Raw genomic sequence first — 13,207 nt, forward strand, 5'->3', positions numbered from 1 at the left:
GAGATGATGGTTTGGTGCTCAGGGGTGGGGTCATGATCAAGGGGGCGGTAGGAGGAGGTGTCAGAGAGTTGGCGTCTGGCCTTGGTGATGTAGAGGTCAGTGCGCCATACTACAACTGCGCCTCCCTTGTCCACGGGTTTTATGGTGAGGTTGGGATTGGAGCGGAGGGCTGCACGTTCTGCGGGGGAGAGGTTGGAGTGGGTGAGAGGGGTGGAGAGGTTGAGGCGATTGATGTCTCGACGGCAGTTGGAGATGAAGAGGTCAAAGGAGGGTAGGAGGTCTTGGGGTGGTGTCCAGGAGGAGGGGGTGTGTTGGAGGCGGCAGAAGGGGTCAGTAGAGGGAGGGTTAGGTTCACGGTTGAAGTAGTAAGCGTGGAGGCGGAGGTGGCGGAAAAACTGCTCTATGTCCAAACGTGAGCGGTATTCGTTGATGTGTGAGTGGAGGGGGACAAAAGTAAGCCCTTTACTGAGGACTGACCGTTCGTCCTCGGTAAGGGGGAGGTCTGGGGGGATGGTGAAGACTCGGCAGGGCTGGGTGCTATTGTACCCTCTGGAGCTGCTGGCTGTGGAGGCTGTGGGCGAAGCGACGTTGGCGTCGGCTGTGGGCAGAGTTGTGATAGCCTCTTTGTAGGTTACGTGGAACAATCCCTCTTCCGTACCTACACTGGCCCTGAACCCCACCTCTTCCTCCGTCACATTGATGACTGTATCGGCGCCGCCTCGTGCTCCCACAAGGAGCTCGAACAGTTCATCCACTTCACCAACACCTTCCACCCCAACCTTAAGTTCACCTGGACCATCTCTAATACCTCTCTCTCCTTCCTGGACCTCTCTGTCTCCATCTCGGGCGTCCACCTAGAAACCGATATCCATTTCAAGCCCACCGACTCCCACAGCTACCTAGAATACACCTCCTCCCACCCACCTTCCTGCAAAAATGCCATTCCCTATTCTCAATTCCTTCGCCTCCGCCACATCTGCTCCCAGGATGAGGCGTTCCACTCCCGTACATCTCAGTTGTCCTCGTTTTTCAAGGACTGCAACTTTCCCCGCCCCCAGTGGTCGAGAACGCCCTCAACCGTGTCTCCCACATTTCCCGCAACTCATCCCTCACACCCCGTCCCCACAATAACAACCAAAAAAGAATCCCCCTCATCCTCACGTACCACCGCACCAACCTCCGGATCCAACGCGTCATCCTCCGACACTTCCGCCATCTGCAATCCGATCCCACCACCAAAGACATCTTTCCCTCCCCACCCTTATCTGCTTTCCGGAGGGACCACTCTCTCCGTGACTCCCTTGTCCGCTTCACACTCCCCTCCAGCCCCACCACACGCGGCACTTTTCCCTGCAATCACAGGAAGTGCTACACCTGCCCCCATACCTCCTCCCTCACCCCTATCCCAGGCCCCAAGAAGACTTTCCGCATCAAGCAGATGTTCACCTGCACATCTGCCAATGTGGTATACTGCATCCGCTGTACCCGTTGTGGCCTCCTCTACATCGGGGAAACCAAGCGGAGGCTTGGGGACCGCTTTGCAGAACACCTACGCTCGGTTCGCAATAAACGACTGCACCTCCCTGTCGCGAACCATTTCATCTCCCCCTCCCACTCCTCAGACGACATGTCCATCCTGGGCTTCCTGCAGTGCCACAACGATGCCACCCGAAGGTTGCAGGAACAGCAACTCCTATTCCGCTTGGGAACCCTGCAGCCCAATGGTATCAATGTGGATTTCACAAGCTTCAAAATCTCCCCTCCCCCTACCGCATCCCAAAACCAGCCCAGCTCGTCCCCGCCTCCCTAACCTGTTCTTCCTCCCGCCTATCCCCTCCTCCCACCTCAAGCCGCACCCCTATCTCCTACCTACTAACCTCATCCCGCCCCCTTGACCTGTCCGTCCTCCGTGGACTGACCTATCCCTTCCCTAACTCCCCACCTACACTCACGTTTACTGGCTCCATCCCCGCTTCTTCGACCTGTCTCTTTCCTTTCCACCTATCCTCTCCTCTATCCATCTTCTATCCAACTCCCCCTCTCTCCCTATTTATTTCAGAACCCCCTTCCCCTCTCCCATTTCTGAAGAAGGGTGTAGGCCCGAAACGTCAGCCTTTCTGCTCCTATGATGCTGCTTGGCCTGCTGTGTTCATCCAGCTCTGCACCTTCTCCTTACGTGATTTGCTTTGAAATTTTGTTTGATAATGCATCTGCAGTATATTATTTTATTCCATTTAGTTGCTTTATTGAGAGAGGTTTATATTAGTCTGATTTTTTTCAGTGTTTTACTGACCCTGTTAGGATGAATTTACCCACTTTGTGAGAATTTCTACCTGATGAGAAGTAGACCACATTGTACTTCACTATCTAGCCCCTTTTATGATATTTGGGAATTTGTCTGAATCAGGCATCAAGCAGTATATCGGTAACTTTACTCTTTGAAGGCATAGGTGGCAACACAGCTTAATGTGTGATTAATCTCCGATTTTGATCTTTAGTATCTTGCAGAACTGGAATGGTTAGATTAATCCACAGGTCTGCTCAACTAGTACATCAAAGCAGTGGCCGTCTAAAACATAGAATTCAGCCTCAAACAAATACTGTGTTTGGTCAGTCGGTCTGGTGTCCAGCAGTGGAAATCATTGTTCATTTAGATATTGAAATGTGGGCATTCTCATTAGGCAGTAGTTTAAATCTTTGTGTGTTGTCTGAAATTCTTCCTTCAGATTGCAAATGCCATGGTGAATACTTGGACAGGTCCTCCAGCCATGAAGTCACTCTTTACACGAATGTTCTGCTGCAAGAGTTGTTCAAATATTGTTAAGACCAACAATTTCATGAATTTTCAAAGTTATTTTCTACAGAAGGTAACGTTTTCATGGTACTGCTGCTATTGTAGAAGAAATTAGTCTACTTGTATTAATGAAATGTTAGCGGAGATAACTTTCATTACATAAAACACCACTATTAACTTTCTTTGGTGAAATCATTCTTTCTGTCTGCCAAATTCTATCTTGAATTCGCAGTTATAATACCTTTTACAATGATGCTTGTTTCATTTTGAATGCAACACTGATCCAGAAACTGAACTCAACCAGTTGTATAAAATATTGCGGCATCAAAAGTCAGAAGTTCTGAACCAAGTGTCACAACTCCTGTTTTCCCAATGCCTGACCACCATCTACAATGCACAGGTCAGCAGTATGATGGAAAAATCCACTTGCCTGGATGAGTGTAGCTCCAACAATGCTCAAAAAGCTTGACATCATCCAGGAAAAAGCTGCCTGCTTGATGGGCACCTCAACCCCACCTTCAACCTTCACTTCCTTCACTGCCAATGCACAATGGCAGCAGGGTGTACCATCTACAAATAATACACTACGAGTCTCCTCTTAGAACCTTTGTAGGTAGGAGGGGTCACAGGTTTTGAAGAACGAAGGATGCAGATGCATGGAAACGCCACCACCTGCAAGTTCTCCTCCAAGCCACACTTCTTCACTATCACTGGGCCAAAATCCTTGAACTCCCTTTCTAATAGTTCTGTGGTATTCCCTACTCTCCAAGGACTACAGCGGTTCAAGAAGGTAGCTCACCGCAGTCAAATTGACGACAAATGATAGCCTAGCCAGTGATACCTGAACAAGTAATAAAAAAGAACTTTGTATTGTGCTTGGAAACTGCACTTTTGAAATAATTTACTTCTTTGTCTGTCATGTATCATTCTGACTGGCAATCGTCTATCCTGCAAAATCTGGTCAAAATCAGCTCTAGAAGGAGTAGCATAATGATTTTCATAAAATAGAAAGTTTGCAATGCCGAAAAGGGTACATGATCTATCATGTTTGTGCTTGATGAAAAACAAGCCTCTGAGCCGAATCTCACCTTCCAGCCCTTAGTCCAGAGCCTGCAGGTTACAACACTTGTGCAAATGACTTAAGGGTTTCTACCTCTATTGCCCTCTCACCTTTTGGATGAAAACCTTTTCCTTCAGCTCTTTAATCTTTCTAGCAATCACTTTTTACACCTAAGCTCACTGGCCACTGCTAAGGAAGTAGAGCCTTCCCATCCACCTTATCCAGATCCTTCGTAATATTGTAAATCTCAATAAATCCACCCCCTCCCGCCACCTGCTGTTCCAAGCAGAACAATCCAGAGTTTCCAATCTTTTTGCCATAGTTCCACTTTCTTGGCCACATCTTCATAAATCTCTGCACCCTCCCTATAGTGCTTTCTGTATTGAGGTGACCAGAACTCCACACAGTCTTCGGATTGTAGTCTAATGATTTATACAGTTCCAACATAACCTCCCTGCTCTTACAATCTATACTTCAGCTAACTTCATACAACTTCCTTAACACCTCATTGACCTATCCTGCTGTTTTTTCAGGGATCTGCAGTCATTCACTTCATTTCCTGTGCACCACTCAGCATTCTGTCATTAATTATGTATTTCTTTTGCCTTTCTTGACCACCCCAAGTGGATTTCCCCCTCACTTTTCTGGGTTGATTTCTATTTGTCCCTTAGCTGCCCACCTGATCTGGCCGTTGATTATTTTTCTGCAGTTTGCAGTCTCCCTCCTCAATAACAACCATGCAGCCAATTTTTCCATCTTCTGCAAGCTTCTTAATTATACATCCCACATATACTTTCAAATCGTTAGCATATACCACAAATACAGGTGATATAATGCATCCATGCGGACCATATAAACTGCATTACCCTCATCAATCCTCCTTGTTGCATCCTGAAAAATATTTAAAACAAGTTAGTCAGGAAGGATCCTTCCTGAATAAATCTATGCTGACTACATTTGTTTAATCTCTGGTTTTTGACAGTTAATCCTGTCTTTCAGAATTGCTTCCAATAATTTGCTGACAGTGAAGTTAGCCTAACTGGCCTGTAATTATTCAATCTATTTTTTGCTCCCTTTTTAAACAGAGGGACAGCATTAGCAATTCTTCAATTTCCAGCACGACACCTGTGTACAATGAGGTTCGGGAACTGATAATCAGACTTTACAGCATTTACCCCCAGGTTCTTTTAACTGATTTTGATCTATTTGGCCCTGCTTTGTGATTTATCCGTTTTTAAGGATGCTAATCCCAGTAATACTTCCTCTCTCCTTTCATGCATCTCACCCATTATTCCTCACTCCTCCTTAACTGCAACATCTGCGCATCCATCCTTGTGAAATCATGCAAAGTTTTCGTTAAGAACTATATCAACATCTTTAGCCTCTACATATCGGTTACGCCTATCGTCTGTTATTGGCGTTGCTGTCCTTAGTTTTCCTCATTCCTGATGTATTGATAAGACTTCTTTAGGTTCACCTTGATTTTGCTTGCTAATATTTTCGCTTTCTCTCTTTGCTTTCCTAATTTCCTTTTCAAATTCTGGCCTTCACTTTTTACACTCTTGCTTTTTGTAGTGTTGATTTCTTGATGTTGGACTTGAGCTTTTCCTTTCTACCTTGTCTTGTAAGGTCCTTGACATCTAAGGGGCACTAGATTTGATTATTACACTATTTTCCTTTGTGGAAACATGTTTACTCTGAACCTGCCCTGTGAATGCCTCCCACTGCTGTGCCACTGATCTGTGTTCAAAGTTGCTGTTCATGGTCCAATTTTGTTAAATCACTCCAGCTTAGTTTAATTGGCCCTCCCCCAGCTTAACACACTTAACACACTTTCTGTAATTATTAAAATTATGTTATGATCATGACCACCAAAATGCCTTTCCTTCCACCCTTTTTGTTCATTACCGTAATCCATCTGTCCTGATTTAATGAACTTTATAATATTATCATCCCTCCTCAGAGTTGTGATTGTCTCTTTGAAATTGACACCCACTTATTATTTTTAAAATCTCCTCGCCACATAATATGAAAATTGAATTACCAGGCCTTTTGTGCCACCATTCGTGGCCTTCCATTGTTTAAGCAATAGCATGATATCATACTAGCATGTTTGTATCTGCGCCTTCAACTTGTCTGCTTTATTTAGTCTTTGTCTTGAAGTAGATGGGTAGGCGATGGCCAAGTGGTACTATCGCTAGACTATTAATCCAGAAACCCAGCTGATGTTCTGGGGACCCGGGTTCGGCAGATGGTGGAATTGGAATTCGAAACAAAAGTCTGGAATTAAGAATCTACTGATCACCACGCAATCGTTGCCGATTGTCAGAAAAACCCATCTAGTTCACTAATGTCCTTCAGGGGAGGAAATCTGCCACCCTCGCCTGGTCTGGTCTGCATGTGACTCCAGACCCACAGCAATGTGGTTGACTCTCAACTGCCCTCTGAAATGCAAGCCACTCAGATGTACTAATCGCTACAAAGACTCAATAAAATGAAACTTGACGGATCACCTGGCATCGACCTAGGCACCAGAAACAACCCTGTCGACCGTGCAAAGTCCTCCTCACTATCATCTGGGGGCTAGTACCAAAATTGGGCGAGTTGTCTCAGACTAGTGAAGCAATATCCTGACATAGTCATACTCACAGAATCATACCTTACAGACAATGTCCCAGACGTCACCATCACCATTCTTGGATATGTCCTGTCTCACCAGCAGGACAGACCCAGCAGAGGGGGTGGCACAGTGGTATACAGTCGGGAGGGTGTTTCTCTGGGAGTCCTCAACATTGACTCCGGACCCCATGAAGTCTCATGGCTTCAGGTTAAACATGGGCAAGGAAACCTCCTGCTGATTACCACATACTGTCCTCCCTCAGCAGGTGAATCAGTATTCCTCAATGTTGAACAACACTGAGGAAGCATTGAGGATGGCAAGGGCACAAAATGTACTCGGGGTGGGGGATTTCAATGTCCACCACCAAGAGTGGCTCAGCAGCAGTACCACTGATCAAGCTGGTTGGGTCCTAAAGGACATAGCTGCTAGACTGGGTCTGCGGCAGGTGGTGAGGGAACCAACAAGAGGGAAAAACATACTTGACCTCATCCTTACTAATCTGCCAGCTGCAGTTGCACCTGTCAATGACTGTATCGGTAAGAGTGACTATTGCACAGTCCTTGTGGAGACGAAGTCCCGCCTTCACATTGAGAGGAACCTTCATCGTGTCATGTGGCATTATCACGTGCTAAATGGGGCAGACTTCGCACGGATCTAGCAACTCAAGACTCGGCATTCATGAGGCACTATGGCCCATCAACAGCAGAATTGTACTCCAGCGCAATCTGTAACCTCATGGCCTGATATATCCCCCACTTAGCCATTACCATCAAGCCAGGGGATCAATCCTGGTTCAATGTATAGTGCAGGAGGGCATGCCAGGAGCAGCACCAGGCATACCTGAAGATGAGGCAACAACTTGGTGAAACCACCAAACAGCACTACTTGCACACCAAACGGCGAACGCAGCAAGTGATAGACAGAGCTAAGCGATCCCACAACCAACGGATCAGACTTAAGCTGTGCAGTCCTGCCACATCCAGTCGTGAATGGTGATGGACAATTAAACAACTCACTAGAGGAGGAGGCTCCACAAATATCCCCATCTTCAAAGATGGAAGAGCCCACCACATCAGTGCGAAAGATAAGGCTGAAGCATTCGCAGCAATCTTCGGCCAGACGTGCAGAGTGGATGATCCATTTCGGCCTCCTCCATTGGTCCCCAGTATTACAGATACCAGCCTTCAGCCAATTCGATTCAAGAAATTGATTTCAAGAAACGGTTGGAGACACTGGATACTGCAAAGGCTATGGGCCCTGACAACATTCCGGCAATAGTACTGAAGACTTGTGCTCCAGAACTTGCCACTCCCCTAGCCAAGCTGTTCCAGTACAGTTACAACACTGGTACCCACCCAAGAATGTGGAAAATTGCCTAAGTATTTCCTGTACACACAAAGCAGGACAAATCCAACCTGGCCAATTACTGCCCCATCAGTCTACTCTCGGTCATCAGAAAAGGGATGGAAGGTGTCATAAACGTGCTATCAAGCAGCACCTGCTCAGAAATAACCTGCTCGGTGACGCCCAGTTTGGATTCTGCCAGGGCCACTCAGCTCCTGATCTCATTACAGCCTTGGTTCAAACATGAACAAAAGAGCGGAATTCCAAAGATGAGGTGAGAGTGACAGCCCTTGATATGAAGCTGCATTTGACCGAGTGTGGCATCAAGGAGCCCTAGCAAAACTGGAATCAGTGGGTATCAGGGGGCAACTGCTCCGGTGGTTGAAGTCATACCTGACACATAGGAAGATGGTCGTGGTTGTGGGAGGTCCTTCATCTCAGCTCCAGGACATCTCTGCAGGAGTTCCTCAGGTAGTGTCCTAGGCTCAATCATCTTCAGCTGCTTCATCAATGACCTTCCCTCCATCATTAGGTCAGAAGTGGGGGTGTTTGCCGACGATTGCGCAATGTTCAGCACCAATCGTGACTCCTCAGATACTGAAAAAGACCATGTTCACATGCAACAAGATCTGGACAATATCCAGGCTTGGGCTGACAAGTGGCAAGTGACATTCGCGCCCCACAAATGCCAGGCTATGACCATTACCAATAAGAGACAATCTAACCACCGTCCCTTGACGTTCAATGGTGTTACCATCACTGAATCCCCCACTATCAACACCCTGAGGGTTACTATTGACCTGAAATTCAACTGGACTCACCACATAAACTCTGTGGCTGCAAGTGCAAGCCAGAAGCTGGGAATACTGCGGCAAGTAACTCACCCCCTGACTCCCCAAAGCCTGACCACCATCTACAAGGCACAAGTCAGGAGTGTGATGGAATAGGTCCCCACTTGCCTGGATGAGTGCAGCCCCAACAACACTCCAGCAGCTTGACACCATCCAGGACAAAGCAGCCCGCTTGATTGGCATTACATCCACAAGCATTCACTCCCTCCACCACCAACGCTCAGTAGCAACAATGTGTACTATCTACAAGATGCACTGCAGAAATTCACCAAAGATCCTCAGACATATGGGAACATCACCACCTCCAAGTTCTCCTCCAAGTCACTCACCATCCTGATTTGGAAATATATCGCCATTCCTTCACTGTCGCTGGGTCAAAACCCTGGAATTCCCTTCCTAATAGCATTGTGGGTCAACCACAGCACGAGGACTGCAGTGGTTCAAGAAGACAGCTCACTACCACCTTTTCAAGGGCAGCTAGGGATGGGCAAAAAATGCTGGCTAGCCAGTGACGCCCACCTCCCACAAATGAATGGGAAAAAAGAGATATACTTCAGCACTGCCAAATTTTCTTATTCTCAAGCATTTATTTCATTTGCCTTTCAGACTTGTCCACTAATTTTCTGCCTTGCATTTATATTTGTCCCAACTGAATTTACTCTTATTACTCCTCTCCCTGCCAAACTAGAAAAAAAGTCATGTGATTAGCACTTATCACATCCTCAGCTCTGCAGCCATATAATTACTTTGGAAGTGTAGTTGCTCTTTTCAAGGCAAATAGGCATCCAAGTTGCACAATCAGATTTCTTTCAAGTCAGAACTAGATAACTTGCTTTGATGTTGCATAAAGAATTAGTGGTGGTCAAAATCCAGAGCGACCTGACACTTCAAATAGGGTCTTGGGATCTTCACCCTATTTGAATAGCAAAGTTGTGTCTGGATTTATCACATTATCCATAAACCAGCTTCCCTGACATTTCCATAGTCAATAAGCTTCCCTTTGATTAGAGAGAGAGACAACTGGTAGTGAGTTTAACCTGGGCCTTACCACACAGCAGGCTTTCAAGGTGATCTTAGCCATTATGGGGATTGAACCCAGGCAGTTGGAATCACTCGGTATGTGATGAACATATTTTTTTGTAATTGTTTGTGCTGTGTAGCCTGGCAGCATGTGAACATTGCAACACAGGATATTTGAATAGTCGTGACATTTGATTCCGCTTAGGTTGAGTAAGTCACTTGATAATTCAAGGGTCACTGAACAGTTGGCTTTTAGTCAATTAGTTACAAGTAATTGAAGCAGCAGATGACTGATCAGTAATCTGAAGCAGTTAGGTGGAGAGGAGTACGGGAAGAGGTTCCATACTGTAAAGATGCTGCTGTAGCAGGTTCCCTGCAAAAAGAGTTCTCAGAAGCCCTGAGAGTCAGGAGGTGCAACTTGGGGTGATGGTAAGAGTCAGGAAAAGCTATGCCAGCAGTCCAGGACATTGAGAGGAAAAGCCCCTGGGATCCATTGATAGTCCAGTGTGTGTGAGGGTGAAAGGAGCTCATAAGCAGTGTTGTTCGGTGCAGCTGAAAAGTGTTGGAGCTTGAAGAAACCCAGCAATAGTGTCAATTAGTGAAGTTAGCTGCTTGTGAAACGGTTAGAATTATGCCCATGAAGGATGGCTGGAGTACAGTTTTAGAAATCCAGTTTTAGGGAAGGGGTTGGAAGAACTAGGATCTCAGCAGTCATTGAGGCAGTCTGTGATGTAATGATTTTTGAGTGAATTTTAAAGTTAGATCTTTGGAAATGAAGAATTGCAATTTCAGACGAAGGAGACAACATCTGAATAAATTTTGGTGACCCATAGTTTTACTGTTGTCTAAATGAGTTGCTAACAAATCTGTGGGATCTGGCCTGACTGCATTACTGGGGTGTTTGATCACTGTTAAACATATTTACTTTGTATTAATTCTGGATGTTAGAGTACAAGTTGTGTGTCTGTTATAGGTTATTTTACTGTTCTAAATTTGTATAGTAGTTTAATTTGTTGGTTCAAACCCATGGAATCTTGAGACTTTCTTCTTTTCGTTAAGTATCCAGCATGTCAAACTTTGACTTTAAGCAAAAAGAAAATTTACTGGTCCCTATCCAGACTGTAACGTAAATTTAGCAGTCTTGGAACAAATGTTATATACATTTTTCTTAGCATGCTAATGGTTCACTATATTAAAATATGAAATTGCTGTGAATTATTCATTACTAGAGCATTAAGGTGTTTTCAAAAACTTCTTGTTTGTCACATTTTAGAAAAATATACACTTAAGGAAATTAACCAACGCATATCACATGTTCACAGACAATGCCTGTTGCTATGGCTTTGCTGCGGGATATCCATAACCAGTGTCCCAAGGAAGTATTGGCCTTTATTTTGGACCTCATTAAATACAACGACAACAGAAAGAATAAGGTAATACATCTTTTGAGCTTCCATTTTGTATTCATTCATGACAAGTAGTTGCCCCTGACAAGGCTGGCCCAGCCTGAATTACTTTTTCCGAAGGTGGTGATATTCTTGAAACTCTGTAGTCCTTCTGGTTCAGGTACACACAAATTGCTGTTTGGTGGAGATTTTCAGAATTTTGATCGAATAACGGCGAAGGATTGGTAATATAGCTCCAAGTTGAGATGGTGTGTGACATGGGAAACTTTTGAGTTCTGGTGTTCAAATATGCTCACTGCTGTTGTTCATGTAGATGGCAAAAGTGATGGGTTTGGAAGGTATTGTTGACAAACCCTTCCCAAATAGCTGTAATGCATCTTGTAAATGGTAAGTAATGTAGCCATGGAGTGGCATTGGTGGAAGTGTGACCAAGTTAGTGGATGGGATGCCAGTCAAGTGGGTTTCTTTACCCAGGGCAGTGTCAGACTACTTGAGTGTTGATGTAACTGCACTTATCCAGACAAATGGAAATTATTCCATCATATGACTGACCTGTGCCTTGCTTTGAGGAACTCAGTTAAGTTCTTTGCAGAATATTAGCTTCTGGCCTGCTTTTGAAGCTACAGAATTTATACAATTAGTTTGGTTCAGTTTCTGATCAGTATTGATTAGGATAATATGTAGAATTTGATGTTGGTAATTTTTAATGTTAAGGAAGTGGTTAGACTGTCATTTGGAAATTGTTATTGTCTGATACCCGTGTGATGAAAATCTTGCTCACCACTTACCAGCTCGTGAGAATATTGTGCATATCTTGGCAAGGACTGCTTCATTATTATGGAGTGGCAAAAGAAATCCAGCGCTGCAATAATCAACTCACATCCATACTTCTGAGCTTTTGGTGGAAGGAAGCTCATTGATGAGGACGTTTAAGATGGTTGTATCTCGGGCGCAGTCCTGAAGAACAACGAGCAATGTATTGGGCAGAAATGATTTGTCTCCCACAACCACAACTGTTTTATGTTGTGCTGTGTATGCGTACAGTGAGTATCATGTTTCCCTCTGATTCTATTGACTTCAATTTTGCTGGGGTACTTTGATCCCATGCTCAGTCAAATGCTTTGATGTCTACTGATGTCAACCACAGAATTCTAATCTTTTGATTAGTAAAATTATTATTAGGACCAGAGCTGAGTGGTCTGGCTGAAGCTAAACTAGGTATCAATGCGCATGTTATTAAGTACCAGAATATAGCTCTGTCAGTAGTACTTTCCATAACTTTGGTGATTGAGAGTGGAATGATAATTGACTGGAGAAAAATACTCCTACATTTTGTGGACAATATGTACCTGGGCAAGTTTCCACATTTAGTTTGATGTTAATATTGCACCTGTACTGGAACAGCTTGGTTAGAGACTTGTCTAGCTTTATTGTGCAAGTCTTCAACCCTACATCTGGGACATTATTATTTTCTTTACTGAATGCAGTACTGTCAGCCAGTTTGTGACAGCACTTGGAATGAATTGAATTGGTCAAGATTAGCAATTGTGAAACTGAGGATCTTTGTACATGGCCATCATAGGCTCATCAATTAACATTTCTGCTGAGGACAGTTGCAAATGCATGAGCTATATCTTTGCGCTTCAGATCCTAAAACTGAGATTTAGAAAGGAATGGTGCATTTATGTTAATTCAGAAACTTGATTTCAAATCCCACCATGGCAGGTCAGGAATTTAAATGCAATTATTTAAATAAATCTGGAATTAAAGAAAATAACAACACTAACAGGGATCAACTGCCAAATATTGCCGAAAGTCCACTAAGTTATATCATTCAGTGAAGGAAATCTGGCACCATTATCCGATCTCAACTTATGGGTAACTCCACATTCTTAGTAATATGGTTGACTTTTAACCATCCTCTGAAACTCTAAAGGCTAAAGCCAGCAAGAAATACAGAGGTCTGCATTCATGATGAATGGGTGTGTTTAATGTCATTTTCTTAGTTGTTTCATTGTCCGTCACCACACATCACTGAACTCTGTGTGCCTGTATCTTGTCCACTGCCTCAGTATATTCCGAGAAGTCTTCATAAAAACCAAAAGAACTGCG

The 13,207-nt window shown here is 44.5% G+C and overlaps 2 protein-coding genes across 6 annotated transcripts in view; one reads left to right on the forward strand and one right to left on the reverse strand.

Annotated features, from left to right (window-relative positions):
• Window positions 1-13,207, reverse strand: part of deptor (DEP domain containing MTOR-interacting protein) — a 215,057-nt gene that overhangs the window by 174,845 nt on the left and 27,005 nt on the right. The window lies entirely within an intron of this gene.
• Window positions 1-13,207, forward strand: part of taf2 (TAF2 RNA polymerase II, TATA box binding protein (TBP)-associated factor) — a 111,980-nt gene that overhangs the window by 42,306 nt on the left and 56,467 nt on the right. For all 3 annotated transcript variants that reach the window (XM_048595495.1, XM_048595493.1, XM_048595496.1), the window contains 2 exons: window positions 2,727-2,867; window positions 11,012-11,122. In XM_048595495.1, the coding sequence (XP_048451452.1) occupies window positions 2,727-2,867; window positions 11,012-11,122 (252 nt within the window). The remainder of the gene's footprint in view (window positions 1-2,726; window positions 2,868-11,011; window positions 11,123-13,207) is intronic.

Source organism: Rhincodon typus, chromosome 4 (assembly GCF_021869965.1).
Source record: "Rhincodon typus isolate 14 chromosome 4, sRhiTyp1.1, whole genome shotgun sequence".
NCBI classification, from domain to species: domain Eukaryota; kingdom Metazoa; phylum Chordata; class Chondrichthyes; order Orectolobiformes; family Rhincodontidae; genus Rhincodon; species Rhincodon typus.